This window comes from Cottoperca gobio, chromosome 15 (genome assembly GCF_900634415.1).
Source record: "Cottoperca gobio chromosome 15, fCotGob3.1, whole genome shotgun sequence".
In the NCBI taxonomy this organism is placed as follows: Eukaryota; Metazoa; Chordata; class Actinopteri; order Perciformes; family Bovichtidae; genus Cottoperca; species Cottoperca gobio.
The window spans coordinates 4,263,439-4,290,558 of NC_041369.1; the positions used below are offsets into that span (position 1 = coordinate 4,263,439).

Consider the following 27,120-nt stretch of genomic DNA (forward strand, 5'->3'; position numbering starts at 1 on the left):
ATAAGGTAATCGGGTAACACTTTGAACTAATATATATCACCATGATATTCCCTTTTGTATAACAAATTTCTAAAAAAATTATGTTTAAATCTGCAAATGAGGCATTATCTTATAGGCATTATATATTATATGTAATAATTTGCATACATTTCCCGAACAGAAATGTGAACATTGGATAAAGCAGGTTCAAGATTCATGTTTCATTTTGAAATATTAGAGTCAAATGTTTTTACAGAGGGGATTTTGGATATCTCTTTGTATCACTCCATAAATCATAAAACACTGTCAACAGCCATTACAAATCTTTTTTCGCCATGCTTTTAGGAATATAATGTTTTTATAAATCCGGTTATGAATAAAATATGAACAACCCCCTTTGTTAAAAGCTTCAGAATATAGTAGATATGAATTCAACTGTAAAGTTTGGTGTATGTAAGAGCTGCTGAATTGGAGATTTCTGGCTCAGAGTCTAAGAATGATTATTTTCTTGCCTGTAATGTCTGGCCTTCAACTGTGGAGTGAGATGTTATCGCCATTTAAGCACAGAGTATGTGGGCTTTCAACAAAATAAAGGTCTTGTGATCAGGGGATGTTCAGGATCACTAGTTAACCACTGACCCACTGACCACACACACACACACACACACACACACACACACACACACACACACACACACACACACACACACACACACAAACACACACAGATATCTGATAAATATAATTATGTTGCAATTTTCTAACATTTATTGAATTATCAGTTATGGATAATATAGTTTCAGTAATTACAGGTTGAAACAACTTAATTTATAATTTAGTTGTTTATGATCATATAGTTACATTTACATTGTAATTTAAATGCATTGTGAATCCGTTTTTATATGTAATAATGATAAGACCACATGATATTCTACAACAGATATATATATATATATATATATATATATATATATATATATATATATCATAACTACATAGCCTATTATTCTGTAAACTACTACAAATAATGAACTGTATTTATCACCACGGCACAAGTATAAAGTACATAATTTCCTCTAGGTTATGATGATATTATAGAGGTCCAAATATTCTATTAAGTACAATAATATCATTATGTTATAATCAAATTAGGATACTACAATATATCTTGGTGCTACTAGAGAGCTTTATTTGTTAATTTCATTAATTTAATTTTTTTAAATATAAATAATTTTTTTAAATACCAAAACACATAATCAATAGCATCACATTTGGCGGTAGTTTGTGTTGAAACTAAAAGATGCTGGAGCTGAAGCTCAGAGGAGAAGTTGAGGGCCAGAGGAGATCAGCAGGTTTATCTGAGCCGCTGTCCGCGGTGCTGAAGCCGGATCCCCGAATCACATCACAACCACAGACCTGAGCGGAGGCCCGAGCAGAAGCAGAGCCACATATCCTGTACAGACTGAAGGAAACACTATAACATAAACACATAAAGAACATCTAAGAGACATGAATGAGCGTTATCTAAAATGACGAGGCAGGTCTGAACCCCCAACACACAGCAAACATTATTATCATCCAGCCTTGTAATTGTTATTATTATTATTATTATTATTATTATTATTATTATTATTATTATTATTATTATTATTATTATTATTATTATTATTATTATCAAGCTTTGGCGCATTTTCAAACAACATTTAGAATTGTTTTACAGAATGAAGAATTCCTTGTGATATGCAGGCTGTTGGCTCTGTGAGCAGGTCTGATGTTCATCATGTTTGTTAATTAGGGGGATTAATGAGTAACAACACGGGGTTCGCCTCCTCCTGGTGGTTTGATGGGAAAGCGCACCTTCCATTATAATTTCAAACCTAAAACATTTGAGACTGCGGCATCAGAGGAAACACAGCAAACACCTCAATGTGAGTAAAAGTGTCTTTCTTTTATATCATGTAATATTGCTCTGAGGGGAAGAAGTGTTTTATGTCAATTTTAACAAAACATAAATATAAATAATATTTATATTTATTATATTTAAAATGTATTTATTATTTTAAGGAGCTTGAACTCCATTGACTTGTGTTAGCCTGCCTCAGGCAGCGGCGCAAGCCTGCCTTACTAACACTGCTGAGGAAGCATTAACAAAGAATGACAAAAGTCTGCATGTTGATAACATAATTATGTAAATAATAATGATAACAACAACAACAAACACAATTATTATTATTATTATTATTATTATTATTATTATTATTATTATTATTATTATTACTAAACGTGTTTGTTTTAAAATAGTTAAACACCAACAAGAGGCTCATGTGATATAACAGCAACAACACTGATAATAATAATAATAATAATAATACTAATAACAAGAAATGGTTTAGACTAACTATTAAAGTGTGTATTGCTATTATAAACATTTTAAATAGTTAAAATGCACAAGTGTAATAGCGCTTACATGGTCCTACTTTATTATTATTATTATTATTATTATTATTATTATTATTATTATTATTATTATTATTATTATTATCTTAAAACGAATAGCCAATCACTTTAGTTAACTTTACCTTTCTCTACTAAACACTCCCATTTACAAGTCGGAAAAAAAAAGCCAGGGAGGGAGGGAGAGAGGTGGGTGGAGGAGGTGATGGTAGGAGGGTGGGGTGACATCCTTTGCAACAAACCTGCCCACTGAAACAAAGCCAGCGCGCACACAGAGACGCTGACGGGCCGTGATGCTGCGCTGCGTTTGTGGATAAATGATTTCACTCGGTGCAGTGGGGCTTCAAAGCATGGGCAGGCTGCGGACACAGAGCAGGGAGCACACACACACACACACACGCACGCACACACACACATACACACACACACACACACACACAGAGAGACAGACAGACACACACACACTCTGCTTCACACACTCTGCTTCACACACTGTGGATGCTCAACAGGCTGCTGTACACTTGACTGTTTATAGTCTGAGTTTTCTAGATGGCGGATCTGTTGTGTTGGGGATTTCTTTCGTCTAACTACCGAACATTTTAAGTTTAAAAATGTAGTCTTCCCATTCAGTGAATGGATTAAAACATTTAAAGTAAAACAGAAACATTAAATATTTCGGACACGTCGTAAAGGCTGTTCCCCCCCCCCCCCCCCCCCCAGATGAACCGAGGATATAAGCAGGTATTTAATCACCTCCTGATTCGGAAGAATTTTGTCTTATTTTATTACATTTAATTTTACAAACATACATCGCATACTGTATCATATATTTAAAAAAAACTTACATAAATGTGTATTTATCATATTCTCCTGCAGGATCCCCATCATGGATTTTACTTTGGAGGGGATTAACCCGGGAAATACACGAGCTCTGTTACTGGCGTGTGTGACTCTGTTGTTCTCCCTCCACCTGTGGCACTGGCTCCGGCAGCGCTGGATCCCCGGCCCGCCCGGTCCGCTCGCCTGGCCACTCATAGGGAACGCTCCGCAACTTGGCAAGACACCGCACCTGTATTTTACGCGCATGGCGAAGAAGTACGGCAACATCTTCCAAATTAAACTTGGCTCTCGCACAGTGGTGGTGCTAAACGGGGACTCCATCAAACAGGCGTTGGTCAAGCAGGGACCCGAATTTGCGGGCAGACCGGACTTCACCTCCTTCCAGTACATCTCCAACGGGAACAGCCTCGCGTTTGGCACCATCACAGACTGGTGGAAGACGCACCGCAGAGTGGCTCAGTCCACTGTGCGGATGTTCTCCACGAGGAACCCAGACACCAAAAAGACATTTGAGTACCACGTCTACTGCGAGTTCAAAGAGCTGCTGCAGCTGTTTGTGGAGAAAACCAAGGAGCAGCAATATGTCCAGCCCATGACTTATCTCGTGGTATCCACAGCCAATATAATGAGCGCTGTGTGCTTTGGGAAAAGGTACTCTTATGATGACGAAGAGTTTCAGCAGGTGGTGGGCAGGAATGACCAGTTCACCCAAACAGTGGGGGCAGGCAGCATGGTGGACGTGATGCCTTGGCTCCAGTACTTCCCCAACCCCATCAAAACCATGTTTGACAACTTCAAAAAGCTCAACCTGGAGTTTAATATATTCATTGAAGATAAAGTTATTGAACACAGAAAAACCATCCAGTCAAGCACCATTAGAGACATGACAGATGCTTTTATAGTGGCGATGGAACAATTAAGAGATACTTCAGGGCTCTCCTCCGGGAAGGACTACGTGACCCCCACTCTGGCTGATATATTTGGAGCAAGTCAAGACACACTGTCAACTGCACTACAGTGGATCATCCTCATTCTGGTCAAGTAAGCAGCCTCTCCTCTCATTTTCATAGACATAATGTTAAGATTCTGACCTTTTAGATGCTTGAAATTGGACATTATATGGATAATAAATGAGTGTGTCCTCATCCTGCTGCTAAAGCTGTACAGACATGAGGAAGTTGAGTGGCGTTAGTGTTATGTAACAGTGGGGGGAGCTGAGACAGGCTGCAGGTACTGGCAGAATAACATAAAGAGCTGAAAGTGACAGTCAGCATTTCACCGTACAAGTAGCAAGATCGTTGGCAGATTGTACACATTCATTTTCTAATCTTGCTTCATTGTTTAATCCCATCAGTTTAAGATGCCTTCATTAGTGTTATGCAGCGCCTTGAGACACTATTTTCTTATTAGTTTGAGGTAGTGATTGTACCTCTGTAGCACAGTGTGTAAAGTGCTTAATAATAAATGTGCCTATGCATCATATCCTGTCTTTGGTAACTAAATGTCACTTAATGTCAGGTACAGTTTTGGTGGCCCATTTATTATATCATTAAATAAAGGGAAAGCATATTGAGTGCTGCAGGGTTGAAGTATTTTTGTAGGCCAACCCGGATGTCGTCATCACCATGGTTCCCTCGACAACAAGCCAATGGGATTTTTCATCAGGTTTTGGATAATTGCAGAAAATAAACTCTGTGGCAAACAAAAGTGTACACATATTGTTCAGCAAGATAATCTACCACATATTAACACCACTTGAAGCGTAAATGCAATGAGCAGAAGTACAAATATAACATTAGGCAAACTAACAAACTACCATGGTATCATGACTTCAGTGTTACCCCCACCAAGCTAAACTCGTGTTCGGCGTTTAGTAATTAGCACTAAAAGCCACTTGTTGGCAAACACCTTTTATAAGAGACATAAAAGCTTCAAAATTCACAAGTTTGGTATATCTCCACATATTTTATGTTGTAGAACAAAACGTTAAAATATCCTAAGCTTGTGTAAACCACAGAACTTGTTTCAGGCACCAAAAACCCATTTAAAACCCATTGACTTTAAAACAAAGGAACCAGAGGGGAGAAAATGCTAATTAAACACATTTCCGGGTTTTGGTACTAATCTCTGCAGCACTCAGTGTAACCTCCATCATGGAGGGCGTCATGTTAAACGCAGGTCTCACCTGTGACTGTAGGTTTCCTGAGATGCAGGTGCGTCTCCAGCAGGAGGTGGACAAGGTGGTGGACCGCAGCCGGCTGCCTTCTATCGAGGATCAGCTGCAGCTGCCTTACATCATGGCCTTCATCTACGAGGTGATGCGCTACACCAGCTTCGTGCCGCTCACCATCCCCCACTCCACCACCACGGACACCTCCATCATGGGCTACACCATACCAAAGAACACGGTCATATTCGTCAACCAGTGGTCCATCAACCATGACCCAGCACTGTGGCCCCATCCTGGGACCTTTGACCCCCAGCGTTTCCTGAACCAGAATGGAGTGCTGAACAAGGACCTGACCAGCAGCGTGCTCATCTTCTCCCTGGGCAAGCGGCGGTGCATCGGCGAGGAGCTGTCCAAGCTGCAGCTGTTCCTCTTTGCGGCTCTGATTGCCCACCAGTGCCACATCACTGCGGACCCGGCCAGGCCGCTCAAACTAGACTACGACTATGGCCTGACTCTGAAACCGCATGCATTCTCCATAGCTGTGACTCTGCGTGAAGACATGAGGTTGCTGGAGGCGGCCGCCAGGCAGCCCGAGGAGGCGACGGACAAGCCCTCAAAAGACTCATAAACAAAAAGAAAATAGTAACACTATGACGTCCGTGTCTATTATGCATCTTAAACAGACTTATAATGTGTTATAATCTGCCTATATTATGGTATAATTATAGGTTAAGTAACTCATAAATATTCATAATGCTTTACAACAGTAGCACATTATAAAGCATTTTATAACGACTAATTAGGTCAAGTATCATAATACTTCATAATTGCTGCTCACTGACATTTGTTTTGCAAGGATCATGTAATATTTCCAAAAAAATAAACTCACTCTAAAGACTTCAGCGCTATAAGAAGAATATAATGATTATAAGTACAATGCATCATAGACATCAGATGGAAGTCAGTGATGAGCAATTATGAAGTATTATGCTACTTGACCTTATAAGTCATTATAAAATGCTATATAGTGTGTTAGCATTATTGTTATAAAGCATTATTAATATTTACGAGTGCTTTTAACTATACTTATAAATTACATTTAGCTGACGCTTTTGTCCAAAGCGACTTACAATGAGTGCAAACAAACAAACAGCAAGAATCTTGCAGGTACATTATTATATTATACCGTGCTATAAGCAGATTATAATGCATTATAAATATGTTTATCCTGCATTATAGACATGGACGTCAAAGAAAGTGTTACTAAAATAAAGCTGTAACAATTGAACAAATGAAGGTTGAAACAAAAGACTTGTGGACTCTCGCTCATGTTTGTGGGATGAAAACTATATTTCGAAGATGAAATCTCAGGCGGAACTTATTACTGACTCATTTTTTAGTATTATAGTGCCAGAGGGTAACATATGTGGCATCTGTTTCACAGAACACAGGGCGGTGTGGTGTGTCCACACGTCACTTAGATCAATGTGTTACAACAAACCCAACCTGACATAGCACTTAGCAATTAGCATCTTCGTTTGATACATCAAGGTGGAGGTCTGCAGTCAGCTGCACATCACTGGAGATCAGCCTCACAGACCTCAGGACAGTCAACACTGTGGTTACAGGAGTTAGCAGCCTGAGCAGCTGCTGTAACTCACCCTTGTGATTTTAGTGTGAACGCTGTTGTTGTAAGAATTGATTGGAGAGTAGAAACCATCACGGTGCCGTCGTGCTTTCTATTAAAGTTGTTGCTGTCGGATCAAAGAAAACATTGCTTCTCCAAAATGTCAGCTTTTCAGGAATCCATTTAATTTGGCCTCCGTCTTAATGTTTTTCTTCTTAATAAGGGTTCCTAACTCTCTGTAATGCAATGTAAATATGTGATATTTGAAGGTTTTAAACTGGAGGTTTTTATTTGATAAAAGTATTACTCCACCTAAAGTCAGACTGGAACAAGCTCAGCAGCCCTTCAGCCCGATGTCTACTGAAACAAAGTGTTTAGTACTAACCAGTAGTTTTCATACATTGTGTAAAAGCTTAGTTACTCAGGAATACGACCGACAAAATGTCAAATACTATTTTAACTAGAAAGCTTTTGAAAGTGAGCTGATATATTCTGAATCCACTGTAGATGCTATTTGAAAGGAGCACAGACGCGCTGCCACACTGCTTGTGTCTGTGAACTGCTGTCCAATGAGAGTATAAAAAGAATAATATTAGATCAGTGTTATTTTGTCATTTATTTCTCAGTTTTTTTGTTTAAGTTTAAATGTTGTAGAATGCTGCTGTATGCAACACTGTTTAACTCTGTCATTTAATGTCAATACTCAAGATGCCAGTAACCAAATTGTTTGATTTCATGTTGTTTTATTTACATAAATATTCTTGCTGTATAAATTAGGGTTGGGGCACTGGGGCTACTTATTTAATTTGTTGTAGACTCATCTATTTGCTGCCTCAGCATTAAAGACTAATGTACTTTTGCATTTTATTTGAGCATGTGTTTTTTTTAGACGGCTTTAAGCAAGTGTTAACATACCTGGTCAACGTTATTTGTATGTCTATAAATAATAAAATAATAATAAATATTCATTAGTAAATCATGACATCTATGAATGTCGCCCAGTGAGACGACAACGCTGACGTACAGCTTTCTGAAGACAATCTTCTCCCTGTAAAATCATATCTGTGAGATTGCACCACTGATGGCATCGTTTAGTTGGTAAGATGGAAAAATGTTGCATAAGTTCCCTTTTCTTCAGCAAACCAAATGATAAAATGTTAACTTCCACCCACTGGTTTTGTCAAAGTTTAACTGTAAATAGCGTTGGAGTGACGCCTCATGAAATGACGTCCTGCAGAATGTTGCAATGGATATATGTCATATGTCATGCCATAAAATATTATGTATTGGAGCTGCAACAATTCAAAGTCATTTTTAATGCAAAAATGTCAGAAAATGCTGTTTTAAGTCTCTTGAATATGGAGAGTTCCTGCTTTTCTCTGTTTCACATCATTTTAAGTGAATATCTTTGGGTTTTGGACAAAACAAGACATTTAAAAACCTTGAACTTTGAGAACCTGGACATGGACATTTGAATGATTAATCGATAATGAAAGTTTTCACTTTTAAGCCCCTATATTACACACAGTACTGTGTTGTAAACGCAGGAGAAGAAAATAACATTTTCAAAACTCAACAAAAAAACAAACCAGTTATGTTGTCACCAAAAAATGAATTAAAATGTCCATTTGCTTTAAGTGTATCCATTCCTAACAGGGTGAAGAAATACCTGAAATCTATTGACCTCATATGCTTCTCATGTAGAAATATAAAAAAGAGTGCAACTAAATACATTTATTGCTGCTCACTGTAGCGATGCCCAGACACAGACTCGTACTGCAGTTTTACTTCAACCTGCCTGCAAGTTGTTTTGAATGATATTGTACATCTACATAAAAAACAGACACTTCAACTGTTTTTCACTGATGTACCTTTCTGTCAACAGGCTTAAGGTGACATGATGGACACATTTGACACCAATATGACTCCGTACAGTGATGCTGATAGACATTACAAAATTACACTGTAACAGTTAACTGTGAACTTATAAAATATAAAAAAGCAATGAAGTCTTGGCATGTTGCCAGGTCAGGTGGGAACAGAAGGAAAGTGATTGGGAAATCCGTTCCCCTGCTCAGCACTTTATCTCGCCCAGCCAGAACATCCTGTAGTTGATCAGCGAGAGGCTTGCAGCCAGCCGGCCCGGCAGCTTCTCGAGACAGCGCATGACAAGTTTTAGATAAAATTACAGCAGATGATTACCGATATGGCTCGCTCCATTTCTGTTTTTAACAAGTATGAAATTGCACCTGAATAACAAGTAGCGTCAGAGAAGTCATGTGTGGCAACGTTCCAAGAATATCTTTTATGAATCGGAAGGAAAACACTAAGTTTTGCTTTCGCACCCGAGTCAAGCTGAGCTGACAAATGATCAGACACAAAGGAGCTTCAGAGGCGCTGACAATGTCACGAGTAATAAGCCTGAATCAGTGGGATAATGACTTGAGTTATAATAGCAGACAATATCAGCCTTCAGGGGCTCTTGTTGTTTCCCCACTTGCATTACAGGAAGCTGCAGAAGGGAGCAACTATTCCTACAGCACAACCACAGAACTGTGATATTCTGCAAATTATGGAAATGAAACACAAAAGAAAAGATGACTATGTGAGGTATGTGCTGATGAAAAAAGATGACAGGGGAAAGGTCACGTCTTGCAGCATACAGCAGGTGCCTTGTATGAGTAAAAAAGGGCTGTGGTGGAATAAACCTGCTGAGAAACATGAAAAATATCCCATGAAATGATGGTAAAACACATCCTGTGCATTAGTTTACACTTGTGAAGACTGTATTAACCAGATTAATGTGAATCTCTCCGTTTAAGCTTGTATCCTGCATCGGCCGAGGATAAAACATGTACGCATGCAGCACATGATCAGTCTGCTGTCGACCGTGAGTTGTGTAACTTTGACATAACTGAGCTTAGATTGTGAATGGAGGGATATATGGAGATCTGAATGTTTACAAGATTGTACAGAGGCTGTTGAGACCGACTGATAGGAGCTCAGGAATGAAGGCACAATAGTGCGGAAAGATCGGGGATGTATAAAACACTCTTAACACACACCTTTGCTGACCATTGTCAGAAGGGGGGTATCAGGTCCAAAATCGTCTCGACTCGTGTGTAGTATTAGTATATATTATATATGTTTGTTTAATGCATACAAATCTAAAGTGTCAGAATTTCCATTATTTAAAGTAAGTATGAGAGAGGTATAGATCACCTCCCTAACTCTCTGCCAGAAAGCGTGCATGTACAGTTCACACATTTCAGTCCGGGAGTGCCAGAGGAAAAGTGACAAAAAGTGGCATTACAACAGACAGGAGTACAGGACCACTTCGCTTCTGCTCTTTTGACATCATAAAGAATCAAATCTGAAGCCTGCAGTCTCTGAATCCTTACACGAGATTGGGTCCTGTCTTTTAGGCCAGCATGTACAGACATCAAGATTAGATCTCACACAGAGACCTACTGTATGCCTGTGAATATAAAACATCTAAAGTTTCCTACATATTTAAGGAAAAAACAGCTGTAAGTGAATTCTGCAGCTGTTGCAACGGAGGCCTTCAAGTGAAGTGCAACAGGAGGCTAATAAAATCAAGTTTACATGACTGTGTATACAAACACCTGTGCTCATTTAGAATGGTTCTACCATGGAGAAGAAATAAGGCTGAAACATGACTAGACTGGTGGCCTGAATGTGATCCCGTACCCTGGCACAAAATGTACAATCTGGGGAAAAGGGAGGGATGCATCAGAACTCCACAATCCTTGAAAGTTATGCAGGAGCCGTCTTGTTGCATTTGTACTCGATTTTGGATTGAGATCAATGTAGTTTATGACTAAAAAAATCACCAAACATTTTAATTACAAGTTAGATATTATACAATGTATTGCGACTGGGTATTTTTCATGAACTACAATTAAACTAACAAGCACACAAACAAGCAAGACAAGTGATAAACTGACACCTCGTAACAGGATTGCACAGGTTTAATTACAGACTACAGAACCTTTAATCATTCAGTGCACACTGCCGAGGACACTGCTCACTCTCCATGTAGTGTATAACATTTGAGCAATCGTCTACTTGCTTTGGCATTTGAAGAAAATCAAATAGCCTACATTCGTAGTGTTGGTAGAAAAATCTGTAATGTGACAAATAAAAACAACAATTTCACGTAGTTTTAACAATTCACAAATATACAATACAGTCAACTTAATCAGAGTCTAAATCCTAAACAGATCTCAAGAGTAAACCAAACTAAAGCATCATGTCTTAAATGCATCATACTTATCACATCATGAAGTGTAAAATCATTACGGTTACAGACAGATCAGGTCACATTTTAGCAGCATTATCTAACCTGGAATGCAAACGTACAGTAAGCACCATCACATCATGCCAAAGCACTAGGTCTGCATCCTCTGCTGTGCTCATTAGAGAGTAGAGAGCCATTGGTCTTATATTATTACTGTTACAGGGACACAAACATGACAATAAACCACAACGTGCCCTCGACTTGTTCGTCCATCACTCTATTTACACGGGCACCAGTGAGGTCATATTTAAAAACCTTAATCTAAATGTGTTATTTGCTCTTTAGCATCTTTCATCACTTTAAGGATGACAGACTGTGTCCCACGTGGATTTAACCGTGATATTTTTTTATTACATTAATTGAAACCTGAGCAAAACCTTAATTGAACCTTAGGTATTGTATATATGCAGAGTAATAGGATTATTCTATAAACATTATTATTAGATGCCTCTCAACTTCCTCTGGCATTGGAAAAGTTCATACTAAAAAGAGATGTCTCAATAAAAAATGACAAAACAATATAAGACCAATAAAATGTAAGGCAGTCAGAGCTCCATGTAAATGTTTAAAGAGGAACACAAATCAAAGGATTGAGGAAGCCCCCCAGCAAGACGCTCCTGAAAAATTACAACAGGAACTCAGGTTTTAAAAGGGGCTTTGCTGCAACAGCTGTACGGATGTTTCATAAAACTCCAAAATATGAGTTATAAATAAGGTTCTGTAGTGAAACTTTGATTTACAGAAGCAACCTTACAATCACTTCTTTTCTAAAAATCAGATATCAAGGGTCGAAACAAACTGAAACTCAGATTTATTCTGTTGTGAAAAGTCCTACGGAGAGCTGTAGGTAAAAGGATTCAGTGAGGTTGTTGACAGATCAGCCGGTAATTGAATAAGGAATGTCTTCAATGGATAGATGCCAAAGTTAAGAAAAGAAAAAAACACCATAAAGAACATAAACATCTGTGTGCGTAAACTGTATGATCCCATCATCGTACAAAGTCTGCATGTGAGTGAAGGCAGATTGGAGAGGGCAGGAGGTCATCAGCCTTCCACTTTGTTTGGGTACGCCATCGTCTGATGTGCTTTTGTTATTGCCACTTGAAGTAGTGGGAGACACAACAACAGGACGGAACAGGAAGGAACACCAAGTCCCTTGGGTTACTTCCTAAAAAGCCACAAGTCTTTGTTGTCCAGTAAACTTAGTATCCTTCAGACACACTGGAGTGACTTTTGCATTCAGAGCTTCAGAGCTTCAGAGCCTCAGAGCCTCAGAGCTTCAGAGCCTCAGAGCCTCAGAGCTTCAGAGCTTCAGAGCCTCAGAGCCTCAGAGCCTCAGAGCTTCAGAGCCTCAGAGCCTCAGAGCTTCAGAGCCTCAGAGCCTCAGAGCCTCAGAGCTTCAGAGCCTCAGAGCCTCAGAGCCTCAGAGCCTCAGAGCTTCAGAGCCTCAGAGCTTCAGAGCCTCAGAGCTTCAGAGCCTCAGAGCCTCAGAGCTTCAGAGCTTCAGAGCCTCAGAGCCTCAGAGCTTCAGAGCCTCAGAGCTTCAGAGCCTCAGAGCTTCAGAGCCTCAGAGCCTCAGAGCCTCAGAGCTTCAGAGCCTCAGAGCCTTACTAGAACTTGTGATGAATCCAATTTCGACAAAAAACCTGTCATGATAATTCAAAAGAGGGAAAACTATTTGTTTCACAGCTTTTTTACAGCCAGGTGTGAATTATATGTTTTCTACTATTAAAAAAAACATAGTTCTGGCTACAACACTTTCTATAATGTCTTTAATGCATTATAAACATTCTTATGTTTTATAATCTGTTTAAAGCGCTGTATAATTAACCTTATAAGCACTCAGAAATATTCAGAATACTTTAAAACAATAATCATAACACATTATAAAGCATTTTATAATGACTTACTCAAGTGTCATAATACTTCATCACTGTTTTTTATATTGTGCTATAATCACCGTTATAATACAATAATGTGATAAGTTACTCTAAGTGCTCGTTGTTTGCTTTAAATAAAGTAAAAATGTATTTGACAACATTTTGTGTGTTGTTCTTGCATAGATTTAATTAGATTTGTTTCACTTTACTTAAAGCAAACAATGACGACTTAGTAAGTGAATATAATGCATTATTAAAAGATTATAATGTATTACAACTATAGGAATTATAATATACTATGATCATTGCGAAAAAAGAGAATAAAATGGTGAGTGATCGGTATTACAATTCTTGTCATGATAAAATGCTTTATAATGTGTTATGATTATGGTTATAAAGCATCATGAATATGTATGAGTGCTTTTAACTATAGTTATACAGAGCTATAATTACAGAAGGCATTATAGACATGAAAGGGTCACCAGATTTAAAACTACGTAGGACGGTTCTGACTGTGGCAGCCATTGATGATATCCCTCCACACACACACACACACACACACACACGCACACACACACGCTGTCATCACACTCCCAGCGCTGGGCAGAGTAAGTCCAGCTCCTTTTGTGCCTCTTCATCCTGGGAGGAAAAACATATGTGGAAATGATTCAAAAATGATGTTTTTCTTTTTTAACAGTGTATTAACTTGCAGACGGGACACCCTGCGAGATATGAATACAGTATTGCAATAGTACAGTACCTCTTTGGACACGACGTTCATTGAACAAGCAGCTTCACACATCTTCCTGGCTTTATCCCTCCGCCCCAGGTCTTTGTAGCACTGCTCAAGAAAAGAAACTAAAAGCTGTCATCGTTTCGTGTCAGTGGGATCCCACAGGACAGTCCCAAAACAAACAATGGCAATGAAAGTTCAACTTCAAGTTGTTGGTACTGACCTTAGTTAAAAACACATAGTTGAGTTTGGAGTACCCGGGCTGGATGTCTTCAACCTGAGTAAAACAAATAGAGTTTTCTTTCAGCTTTTAAAGACAATTCATCCATGTTCATAACGCAGACCACTAGCAATGTCTCCTTTATTTAAACAGCTCCCTTTTAAAATGTCACAACATCCCAGCATCATGTTCTGTTTAACATTAGTGTCTCATCTTTAATATCACAATCAGATCCATAACATTAACTGCTCTTATGAAGCGCAGAGAAAGTTCCAGTGAGCAGACATATGGAGAACAGAGATGTCGGATCACCAAGAAGAGACGGAAGCAAACTGCTTTGTAATTAGATTTAAACTTCATTCGTCACAGCAGGCAAACACGCAGCTCCACAAACATCTCTGAGTGCACAGTCGGGCGCAGACAGACATTCATTTTTATAACATAAACTACAGTTCTGATAATGAGTTAAAATCGCCTTAATCGTTAGTCAATTAGTCAACAGGTCAGCCAGAGGCAACAGTCTGCTGGACTCCTTCTCTTGCCCCTCTCTCCCCTTCAGCTCCTACAACCTCACCAGCTCACCCACACTTGGTCTAGTACAGTTAACCCGAGTTAGAGTCTGGGGACTTGTTATACCCTCGCAGGATGTATCTGTTACAGCTCCACAGCCTAACCGGAGGCTCCCCTCCGGGTCACGAGCGACATGTTGTAACAGGGACCACTTAAATCAAATTAATGGGTGAGATGCACAAGACGATGACGAAGAGGCCTGAACAGGAATATTGGCCAGAAGCTAAATACATTTCTCTACTATATAAACATTTGGAATATACAGGAACGCAGATTAAGCTTTCTAAATACGGAGCGTTTGGTCTTTGAAAACTGGGTACGGGAGAGAGCTGGAGGCAAGTTGTGAGTGAACGCTAGACAAACACTGTGCTTACGAACACTGAGTTAATCAGGGCAGCTCAGGTGTGAACATGCAGACAATGAAACCCTATGAAAAATCATCAATAATCAATAAAAAACTGGAGTATAAGTCCTTATTTCTGCAGGGCTCGACATTAAGAGTTGCCAGGGAGCCATTGGCAACCAACTCTTGGCCTTTGGCAACCAATTTGTTGCATTAGTGATATTTAATATTGCTGTAACAGTCAGAACCAGAACCGCACAACGCTGCACGTGCATTGGTGCGTTTACTTGCGTTCGCACAAGGATCTGTTTCAGAGACAAGATGTTCTACTAACACGTTCACATCACAAACAAAATGAGCAAAGTGATTCAACTGACAAAGAATTCAAATAATGTATCAGACAAACCACAAATCAGTTAGTGTAATAAAAGATGTTCCTTTAGATCACACCTTCATTATTAAGCTGTGTAACTGCAAAGTATCTTGATTTAAATTAATTAAAATGTCAACCATATTTTCAGTTTTGGCAACCAAAAGTTGTTGCCTGGTTGTCAGCCTGGCAACGACTTTTAGCAGTTAGTGTTAAACCCTAATCTGCGTCCTTTTTTTCTAGTTTCTAGTTTTTTCTAGTCCCCCACACAACGTTCCAACATCAGAATTGTAAAGTACGGCCGATAAGTTTTGTAACCTTCTGAAAGCAAAAGTCCCGGACACTGCATGCAGTCTTTGTCCATTTGTACGACTCATTACCGCTCTCCCCTCTCTGTGACGACAGGTTACGTGTCGCTAAGACTTAGTAAGACCTAAGTCCGCGCGCTGTAAACACTCGTTTGTTTTTACTATACTCACAGCTTTAAGAAGTCGAATGCATGGAAAGAAGCGAATGGTTGAGAATGAATCATAGTACCTTCAGAAAGTTATTCAGTGCATCTTCCACTGTTGCACTTGGAGGGTCTCCAAATAATGTTGCAGCAACTTTCCTCTCAATCCAGGACAACTGAGCCACCTGCAAAATAATCAAACTCCTCAAATTAAAGACAATTCTGAACATTAGTTTATATTAGAATAGGAGAGGCCTGGGTCAAACATGTTCCTGCCCCGCACCATTCATCAAAGCAACGTCTAATTGCAGGTGTAGCGTTGCTTTGGCGTCATCATGGGACCTTTCAAACAGAACCGCTGGCTGAAAACAAACAGTAGATCATTGTTGAACATGAACGCACTACAGACAGCCCATAAAAGTCATCCCTAGAAGATATCAGGTGTTACTTCTCCACTAAATGTGCAGTCCCTCACTCCCTCTCTGGCACCGACAGAGAAGGTGAGTATCCAGAGAAATATCTGTAATATCGGACTTCCTTTCAGGCAGATAGTTTGACAACTGGAACTGAGTTACGTGAAAAAAATCTCATGAAACAACAGGAACACTCACCAGCAGAACGTCTGTAAACCTTTATATGTAATATAAATGTCCTGTGACATTATCTACATAATGGCCATAACTGATTGTTTTTCCCTGTTACGTTCAGAGGAATGAAAATACGAAATGGTTTGCCATCACACATAAAACAATTAACAAGTACAACTGTTTTTAAAACATAAAAAACATGCCTGAGGGCACAGACAACCAGAACCTCTCCAAATGTTGCAGCATAATATTGGACAATATAATCATTAAGAAGGAACTTTCTTGTTTTTTATGTCAGTCCCTGTGTACGCCGTTTTAAATGGTACTAATATTATCTTTGAGCTGTACCAAATGTTTACCTGACTATTTAGATCTAGTGCGGGTACTTGTTGTCATCGTTGTTGTTTTTGTTATGAGCTGTTTTATTGTTTTATCGTTTCTTTTGCTTTTTGTTTCCTTTTTTGCCTTGGATCTTAATGACATATCTGTTTTTATGTTATGATGTTATGTTTACTTGTGCGGACCCCAGGGAGAGTAGCTGCTATCATCACAAATAGGGGTGTCACAATATACTGGAATTGACGAAAACCATGATATTTAAAAAAATCTAAAATTTGTGAATTGTTTTGGCCACAATAATCATGTAGTTAAAAAATTATATTGCGACAGAAAAAATATCAAGATTGTTATAGAAACAACTGCTTGCACTGAAAGAACACGAGCCGATTAGATGCAGGATGAACACATCTCCCTGGTACAATCTGATTTAAAGTTAACAATGGCTGGTGTTAACCTCCCATGGCGCTTTCTGCGAATATCTCAGAGGGAAAAACAAACCTTGGGGAAACCTAAACAGTGGGAAAGAATGAGGGGAAACTGTGGGAGGATTAGCAAAGGGAGGAGAGCGGCACGCAGACATGTCAGCCTCCATAAATCTAATGCGTGTGTGTATGAGCAGAGATGTGAGAGATATACGTGTTGCGCAGTGTGTCAGGAGATTCACATACAGCGTAGCACCAGCGGCCCAGCAGGTAGTAGGACATGGGGTCCTGTGGCTTCAGCTCAATGGCTTTATCCAGATGATCCTGGGAGGGGAGGCATACAGACACACAGAAGATTTTCACTGTTGATTCATGACACGGCTGCTATTTCCACTGCCTTCTGTTCTGACCTGATCTGTCCTGCTTCACCAACCCACAAGTATTTCACAAACACCTCTCACACACGCGATCTCGCAGAGCGACCACACACTCCTGGCTGTCACACACCCTCCCTCGTTCTTTTCCATTCTCCTTCTCTCTGATTCAGGCTTTTTTTTTCTTTTCCCTCTTTCATGTCTCCACTCTCTCCAGCGCTCTATGGCTCTCTCTTTCACCTGTCACGAGTATTGCAGGTACACAGTGTTTGGGGGAAGCTGTTGACAGAAGATAAAATGCTACGTGCTGTTGTTCCACACTCTGTCTTATGCAACTGAAGGGCTGTAGGAGTGGCTTACTGGCTTAACTGATATGAGTAGCAATTCCCCTCTACTCTGAGTACATGAGAGAAGCAATGTTTACCATATACTGTATATGAAAAATGTATACACATAATAGTGCCACAACACGTTTCAGACACAACATATAACTACAACTTACCTTAAAGATGTATCCGTTCTTTATCTTGTTCTGCACCGTGTCATATTCTGCCATTATTCCACACATGATGGCATACCTGTGGAGAGACAGTATTATGTTAGTAGGGTGTCAGGTGACGAGGTAATATACTGTTTGGATCATCGTTAACAGTTGTTACACACTTTCACACATTTAATAAAGGAGAACAAATATTTGAACAGATTTTATGTCCCCTGCACCAAAAACGTTGCCGTATTTCCTGCTGCAAGAAGACGACGGCTACTTTAATTAAACGTTAAACAAGATCCTCTTTTAAGTAGCACAGCTGACCAAACTGTCCGAGCAAAACTTGGGAGAAAATGCAAATGATGGGTAAATAAACAAAAGGGGAACTTGCAGTACAAATAGTGGTTTTAAAATCTCCTTTTTTAACACTTAAAATAAACACAGATAAACTATTGGAGGTTTTCCTTTACAAACAGACAAGCTTTGTCCCATTAGAGAGCATACACTTGAACACACAGATGAATACATTCACAAGTGTTGCACAGATTGAAGGAGTCAGCATGCTTGTTGAATGGTTGAACAGTCACATCATAACCGCCACATCTTTCTGACCCAAGAATAGAGCGCTGAAGGAATTAATCCCAAAAGCTTTTTGAGACGACAGAGTTTTCACGTTAAACGCCATCACACCGAACACAAGTTGCAGTTTGTTTATAGCCTAATTAGCTTTTTACTGCCGCTTCAAAAATCATGTTGTTCATTTTAAAATATTATCTTGCTGAACAAAACGTCTAAGTATCATAAACATACAGCCGGAATTCTGGGATATTAACTTTCAGAGTCTTAAGACAGTCGAATGTCTTACACAAGGGCACCTCAACACCATCACTTAATCAACCCACCCAGTTGCTCCAGCACTTTGAATCTTTGACAAGATCACCTCTGTCCTCACTTTCTCTTATCGTTACGATGCAGGCAGGCTCGAGATCAGTGGAGTTTACTGGACTGAAAGCAAATAACTTGTAGAAGAAAGTAGGAAAAGATGGTAAAGACTCACTGCACCATTAGGTACCCGATTACTCTCAGTTCATACTGTAACTGTATGTTTATTAAAATCCAATGATCCAACTGGAAGAATCTAACATGCGATCAGAAGTACAATGATAGCAACAGGCACAGGTTTTGAACCCCCAGTCCTGACTGACTACAGTACAAAAGTCAAGTAGTGAAGTTTTGCGGTTGGAGAGAAATTCACCTTTCAGTCACACCACCTTTTCTCTGGGTCACCAACATTGAAAAACCACCAACACTCAACCTTCTTTAGCAAGACTCCTCATTAGGCAACATCAGCAGAGATAAGCTGCATCACCTTATTCCTTTGCCCACTAATTAATACACTGACTTGGACCAGTGGGCAGGTGGAGGGGAAACAAAGAACAATTTCAGCTTGGGATCTGTAAGTCAGCATGACGCTGTGGGTTTGGAGAAGAGAGGAGAGAGCTGATCAAAGTCTTTTCACCGCAAGGCTGCTTTAATCCTGCTGGTACTCTGTCAAACACCACAGAGCGACATAAATACCTTTTTATATGAAGGATCAGCGTGTACAAAGGTCATCCGACAGTGTCGTCTGACATGGTGGTGCTGATGGTAGATGGAACGGTGCGTGTGTGCACTGAGGTGTCTGGTATGTGTGACTGGATTTTTTAACAGGGCATGATTTGGCGGAGGGCTACTGTTCTCTGTAGTCGCTCTCACTCTTTCTGCCTCGGCCTCTGGGCTGTGATCAGGCCCGGCATGCCGACACAGATTACACCACGGAGAAAAAAAAGCAAAGGAAAAAAGGGGAGAGAAGTGCTGTTGCAGTTTGCAAATTGTACTGCGTCATTAGCAGGTAATTACTAAATTAGGTAAGACAGACCTGCCGATTTGACTTCATTTGTCAATGTTAATATAACTACCTGATTAAAATGTATGAAAAAGAAAAAAAATGATACATAGTTCAGGTGGTTGTAATTGGGGTGAAACTTCAGGCAAACATTAATCTTTGTGCTTTCCATCATTATACTTACTGTAGGCAGTGTGCAAAATTAACAGCCATAAGACAAGTATTAACCACATCTCTTCTAAGTGCCCAGAATATTCTCTGCACAGAAAATGCATGCAGATGAATTGTGTGTAGCTGGAACCAAAAAGATCTGTTTATTTTCTTAAGGTAGCACAGGGTGCGGCCATGCTCCGCCAGTTGGCGCTTGATGAGTGGAGAGCTCCACAATATCACAGGAGCAGAGATGCAATCTGTCTGCAGTTGTGCTGCCTAGCTTCCAATGAAAACAGACTGCTGGAAGTAAAGGCTTTGAGCAAATCCATCACCAGCTACTAACTATTTGCTGTGCGGAAATGTAGCCGGGACACAGCTGGTTTGCACTTGGCCACTACATTTGAATTAAATTTTGAGCTCCTGTCACACAAGTAGTAAGAGTCTCTCACAGCATCCAGTGGTTCCACGGTCTGACTCGAAACAATTTAAACTACAATTACCGCCTTGCGGTTATATGCATCCGCCAACCAGTCAAGTCCATGTCTGTCCAAAATGTCATCACCTCATCATTGTATTCTCTTAGTGAGCATCTGTGGCACATTTGAATTAATTCTCAAGTGTTCTTGAGATATCGCATTCATGAGAATGGGACAAACGTAGGACATAATATGCCTCCAGCCTCGGCTGTCGCCGGTGCAGACGCATAGCAACAGTGTCTCAAATATTGTTTGTGAGAACATTCCTCATTTGGAGCTGGTGTACTGGATGACCATTTTACAAAGAAACACTTAGCTAGGGGACCATGTGCTTTATGAAAGACTTTTTAGCCATGCTAGCAGCTAACAGTGGTGGGTGGGTGGGTGGGCAACTGGCGACCCGCCAGTCAATTTCCAAAAGTCAATCGGTCGGAGCTCCGCAAGGAGGGGGGGTTCTGTTAAACCTCAGAATGTTCCGCATTAAACTTAAAGCACTTGAAGTAATGCATGCATTCACTATAGTTGAATAAACTATTTGTCATTCAAAAAATTGTCAGCCAAATATTAATTGAGAACTATTTTTTTGATTATCATTTACAAAAAAGTAGTTGTTATAACTTCACGGTGGATATCCTTTTACCGGAAACGAACGTGTGGACCTTTGGCAATGACGCAGGAGTCTTTTTTTATTTTTTATTGCTGATTACAGGATAATTATGAGGCTTCATAGGTGATTCAAAGTTATGATTTTGAGTGTGCTTGCTAGTTTGAAGAGCTGATTGTACCTGCTGTTGTGATTTGGAACTCAAAATCTAAATAGACGAGATTGTAAGCTTTCTAAAAATATATGACATGGGTACCACATCCAGCATGATGGAATGTACACGACACATGGCAAAATAAAACTCCTGCTGGGCCCGCCAGCGGGACTGCGCACGATAAGAGGTTAATTGCTGCTCGAATTTAATATAAATGGACAACATATATAATCAACCACGATGCTCTGTGAATCCAACAAGTCAATAACACACTAATGAGCTCAGATAAGTGCAATCTTCCTTCAGGAGTTATGCTAACCAACTTGTCAGTCATCTCTCTCTACGAGCATGCTGTAATAAGTTGATGTGATTAAATGCAATAAATCATGCATCTTGCTAGTGTTGAGAAGAAGAGAGCGACCAGAGCAGCATACCAGAGGGGAATAGTAATCAGAATAGAGATCAAGCATTGCCCAAGTGAGGGCTGTGCCAGAGATTGCTCAACATCCAGGCTACCTCAAAACATATTTTTACTTCCCTCTGATTGGCCAGCTCTAATATTATTCAGAATGTAGCAATTCTTGCAATGTTTATTGGGAAGTATGTGGGCCCAAAAGTGCCTGTGCCAGCGCTGCACCTGGACTTTCCCATGTGGAGTTGACTGGGGGTATTTTGTATTTGACTAAGTTTGTGAGGTCTTCAAAATAATTTTCAAGTAAACATCTCAAAATAAAAAAACTGAATTTCTGAACCATGCAAAAGGTGTAGTGTGTGTTGTTTTTGGTCTTACGCAATACATCTATTGTCATTGTGTGAAAGAGCAGCAGGCCTGCAGCGGAGAGGCGGAGAGAAGTAAGGGGAGTGAGTGTATAAGGATAGGATGTGAAGTTGTAGAGAGGTGCGTCTCAAGGCCCTGTCACACATATCTGTATGACAGAAACGTATGCCGGCACATACGAAAATTTGTCAGAGTCCAAAAACTTTTCATCGGATCAGAAAAGTGAACATATACAGATACGCATGTCTAACCCCTTTAGAGTATCACTTATTAATACAAAATGTATCAGACGAATACCCAACAAATGCATAAGATATACACAAATATGGCGTATACAAAATATCGGCAACACGCTGGTGTACGTTGATATAAGGTAAGGTATAAGTAGTATTTGTTAAGAGCTCACTGTGTTACGCTGGGGTGCGTTGTTGAACGCTGATGTTTTGAGCATGTTCAAAATTACCGGACGTACCCGACGTGTGCTTCATAAGATATGCAGACGTTACGTTACGTTAGACATACGTGAATACGGAATACGTATGTGAATACTTACCTACGTAAATATAGTACGTAAATACATACGTGAATACCTACGTGACTACGTTAGAGGTACGTTAGATATAGGCTACGTTGGCTGACGGTGAATCCTACAGCCAATTTATTGATAACGAGTGGATACCCTATTCCTACCCTATGTTAAGATTTTTAAGATGTTTCTACAGTACAGCTAGCATTCAGCATTCTAGCCGTTCTCCAGCATCAGCATGACGTGAACCAGATGACACTTTTCCAGCTCCGTTGGCCAGACGCTCTGATACGTTTTAAATAGGTAAGTGATAAGCTATCAATGTTTGACATACGAATAATAATTCGTTATGTATGCGTCAGCTACAACACCGCTGTGGAAAGGTTGGACGTATTTGGACTCTGACACATTTTGAGCAAATTTTCATATACGCCGGCAGACATTTCTGCCATACAGAACTGTGTATGTCTGCCATGTTCAGCGTATCGTCTGCGTTCTTCAAATGATCACAACTTACTCTTAATTTATATCAAGGAGGAGGACAGAACAGTTAATTGTGCAAGGTGAGTCCGTGTTTTTAGCGCGGCTCAGTGAAATCCCCCACTCTACTGGGCAAAAACAAAGGGGCCTAAGTGTCAGCTGCTTGGCGGAAACAGCAGATTGATTTCAGCGTTCAAATCCAAACAGAGAACTTATTCAAGACAGAGAGGGCTAGGCAGGACTCCAGGCTAAAACTTGTACAGAAACAGGAGCAGGAACTCGAGGAATTCAAGGACAACCTGTGCGAGACAATGTCTGCAGCGCGCCGATATACTTAGCCCAGAAAGACAGAATGAGCCGATAGTGTTTTCTTTGCATGGGAGGTGGGATTTGTGGCTCTGTGTTCCTACAGCCATCAACCAGTGTAGCACCATGAGTACAGTGAGGTCTGAAGTTTACGCACACACAGGGTTTCCATAGCCACTGGGAATAGAGCACAATGCTGCCACAGTGACACGAACGATGACTGTGGCAAACAGAGGCACGTGTTTGAAATTAAACTTGTCTTTTGTAGAGGTCAAACTGAACCCATCCTGCCCCCTCATCTGACTGGCACTTCCACAGGCTCCCTGCTTAATCCGCAGACCTTTGTACCAGAGAGGCCCCTTAGCCAGGATTTACACGAGCTTAATTCACACGGTGGGATCAATGAAAACGAACCGATAAACAAAGACGGCGATACAAAAAATGCAATCACATCTCGCAGCCATCAGTCTGCTGAGATTATACAAATAGGCTTCACACTCACTGTCACGAACGCACCGCACCCCCCATGTAACCCAACACATCTGTACTGTATGCTCACTCACACACATTCATAGACCCACAGACAAAAACACATGTTACGCTATATCCCACTTGTGGTGCACATGTCAGCTCTCTTTGTGGTTTACTAGAAAGCTCCATGGGAGACGTGACGGCTACATATTACTGGAGCGCTTTTGAAGAATGAAACCAAAGAGGAGAGAGTAAGAGGTGTGTGCTCTAATTTACACACATAATTAAAACAAATTAGGAAGGGACAGTATCCAGGTTTCCATCCAAATGCATCGCACATTTGAACCAGATTTTGAATTTGTCAATAAATGCTTGTTTCCATCAAATGCCGTTATGTGATTATTAGGATTATTGCTCATCGGGGTAAGCTGAATAAAACAATACACAGGAAGAGGGCGCACCTAGATGATGTAACTAAAAAAGCGCCAGTCGGACCTCAAACAGTAAAAACAATATAGAAAATTAGATTGAAAATTATATTTCTGTTTGTTTCATGTATTAATGTGAGGAACGCTATGTGATAACGATCTATGTGGAGCGATGAGAAGAATATTCGTAGCGAAGCAAAATCTTTAGATACGTGCTTCAAGAACGTCATCATTTAGCGAGGTGGATAGAAATGCACCCAGTGTGGAGAGCTGTGGAGATACTGATAGTAACTATCTCAATGGTGCTCTTTGACTGCCTCAATACAGTCCTCACCCACCTCTCCTGGGAAAGGTTCAGAGGTTTGGTGCATGACAGAGTGGGAAAGTATGCGTAATCTCTTGTGAAGTGATGACTGTTTTAGGGATTCATCATTCATTCATCACTTCAGCTCTTCAAACGACCAATGTACAGCCTCAGGACACATGTTTTTGACTGTGTGAGGTTCGCAAATGTCTTGCAACTTGTAGCTGCACATCAACTGTTTTTCATAAAGCTTTGGGTTATTTAGTGTAATCTCTGGTTTTATGACATAAATAAATAAATACAAACTCATATCATGTGCTTCATAGGTTTTCAACTTGTAGATAAATATAAACGTTTGTGAATGTGGACAGGACACTGAATATGTGTAAATATATGAATTACTTCTCATTATGCATATAGCCTACATTTACTACATGCATGTGTACATTCACCTCTCTGGGAACCATCACCTTATCGTGGTGGAGAGGTTTGTGTGTCCCTATGAACTTGAGAGCTGTGTTGTCTGGAGCCTAGTGCTCCTGGTAGGGTCTCCCAAGGCAAATTGGTCTCAGGTGAGGGGCCAGACTAAGAATGGTTCAAAAACGACTTCATGAAAGAAAGGGAAAGGAAAGGAGAGACCCTGCCCGGAGGAAGCCCGGGGCCCCCGTCTGGAGCCAGGCCCAGAGGGAGGGCCCAACAGCGAGCGCCTGGTGGCCGGGTTTGCCACGGAGCCCGGTCGGGCACAGCCCGAAGAAGCTACGTGGTGCCTCCCATCCATCCATCCATCCTGTGGGCCCACCACTCATGGGAAAAACCGCTGGGGTCGGGTGCGCTGTCACACGGGTGGCAGTGATGGTCAGGGACCTCGACGGACCAGACCCGGGCAGCAGAGGCTGGCTCTGGGGACGTGGAACGGGGAAGGAGCCGGAACTAGTGCGGGAGGTGGATCGCTACCAGTTGGATCTGGTGGGGCTTACCTCCACGCACAGTCTTGGCTCTGGAACCATACTCCTGGATAGGGGTTGGACTCTATTCTTCTCCGGAGTTGCCCAAGGTGTGAGGCGTCGGGCCGTGGTGGGGATACTCACTAGCCCCCGGCTGAGTGCCGCTACGTTGGAGTTTATCCCGGTGGACGAGAGGGTCGCCTCCCTACGCCTTCGGGTTATGGGGGGGAAAACTCTGACTGTTGTTTGTGCCTATGCCTCAAACCGCAGTTCTGAGTATTCGGCCTTCTTGGAGACCCTGAATGGAGCCCTGCAGGGGGCTCCAGTAGGGGACTCCGTAGTCTTGCTGGGAGACTTCAACGCACACGTGGGAAACGATGGAGACACCTGGAGAGGCGTGATTGGGAGGAAGGGCCTCCCTGATCTAAACCTGAACGGTCGTTTGTTGTTGGACTTCTGTGCTAGTCATGGAATGGCCATAACAAACACCATGTTCGAACATAAGGATGCTCATAAGTGCACGTGGTACCAGAGCACCCTAGGCCAAAGGTCAATGATCGATTTCGTAATCGTATCATCTGATCTGAGGCCGCATGTTTTGGACACTCGGGTGAAGAGAGGGGCGGAGCTGTCGACTGATCACCATCTGGTGGTGAGTTGGATCAAGGGGTGGGGGAAGACTCTGGACAGACCTGGTAAACCCAAACGGGTAGTGCTGATGAACTGGGAACGTCTGGAGGAAGCCCCTGTCCTGGGGATCTTTAACTCACACCTCTGGCGGAGCTTTTCAGCCATCCCTGTGGAGGTTGGGGGCATTGAACCTGAGTGGGCGATATTCAAAACCTCTATTGCTGAAGCTGCGGTGATGAGCTGTGGTCTCAAGGTCTTAGGTGCCTCAAGGGGCGTGGTGGACCCCGGTGGTCAGGGAAGCCGTCCGACTGAAGAAGGAGTCCTTCCGGGTTATGTTATCCGGGAGGACTCCGGAAACAGTTTCAGGGTATCGAAGGACTATAAGGGCGGCAGCTTCTGCCGTGTCAGAGACAAAGCAGCGGGTGTGGGAGAAGTTCGGAGAAGCTATGGAGAAGGACTTTCGGTCGGCACCAAGGTGCTTCTGGAAAACCATCCGGCACCTCAGGAGGGGGAAGCGAGGAACCATCCAAGCTGTGTACAGCAAGGGTGGGACCCTGCTGACTTCAACTGAGAAGGTTATCGGCCGCTGGAAGGAGTACTTTGAGGAACTCCTGAATCCGACTAACACACCCTCTATGGTTGAGGCAGAGCTGGAAGCTGATGGGGGATCATCGTCAATTTCCCTGATTGAAGTCACTGAGGTAGTCAAACAACTCCACAGTGGCAAAGCCGCAGGGGTTGATGAGATCCGTCCAGAAATGCTGAAGGCTTTGGGTGTTGAGAGTGTGTCTTGGTTGACACGACTCTTCAACAT

The 27,120-nt window shown here is 41.2% G+C and overlaps 2 protein-coding genes and 1 long non-coding RNA gene across 5 annotated transcripts in view; 1 reads left to right on the forward strand and 2 right to left on the reverse strand.

Moving 5' to 3' along the window:
- Positions 1-975: 975 nt before the first annotated feature.
- LOC115020444 (uncharacterized) lies at positions 976-3,412 on the reverse strand. The gene is made up of 3 exons (XR_003833576.1): positions 3,279-3,412; positions 2,676-2,792; positions 976-1,441 (listed from the first exon to the last, which is right to left on the reverse strand). It is a non-coding gene; the product is annotated as an uncharacterized LOC115020444 (long non-coding RNA).
- cyp1b1 (cytochrome P450, family 1, subfamily B, polypeptide 1) lies at positions 1,402-6,531 on the forward strand. Of its 3 annotated transcripts, none has more exons than XM_029450486.1 (3): positions 1,402-1,907; positions 3,310-4,314; positions 5,471-6,531. In XM_029450486.1, coding segments are annotated over exons 1-3 (1,608 nt in total). In that variant the 5' UTR covers positions 1,402-1,905; the 3' UTR covers positions 6,072-6,531. The 3 variants fall into 3 exon arrangements, with proteins under 3 accessions (XP_029306346.1, XP_029306348.1, XP_029306347.1); XM_029450488.1 differs by lacking the exon at positions 1,402-1,907 and adding an exon at positions 3,135-3,174; XM_029450487.1 differs by lacking the exon at positions 1,402-1,907 and having other exon boundaries at positions 3,285-4,314.
- A 6,369-nt stretch (positions 6,532-12,900) lies between these two features.
- The window catches only part of rmdn2 (regulator of microtubule dynamics 2), a 34,383-nt gene continuing 20,163 nt past the window's right edge, over positions 12,901-27,120 (reverse strand). The window contains exons 6-11 of the mRNA XM_029449918.1: positions 18,183-18,258; positions 17,553-17,630; positions 16,045-16,143; positions 14,228-14,281; positions 14,032-14,112; positions 12,901-13,910 (exon numbers count right to left, since the gene is read on the reverse strand). Coding sequence (XP_029305778.1) covers positions 13,857-13,910; positions 14,032-14,112; positions 14,228-14,281; positions 16,045-16,143; positions 17,553-17,630; positions 18,183-18,258 — 442 coding nt within the window. The 3' untranslated portion in view covers positions 12,901-13,856. The remainder of the gene's footprint in view (positions 13,911-14,031; positions 14,113-14,227; positions 14,282-16,044; positions 16,144-17,552; positions 17,631-18,182; positions 18,259-27,120) is intronic.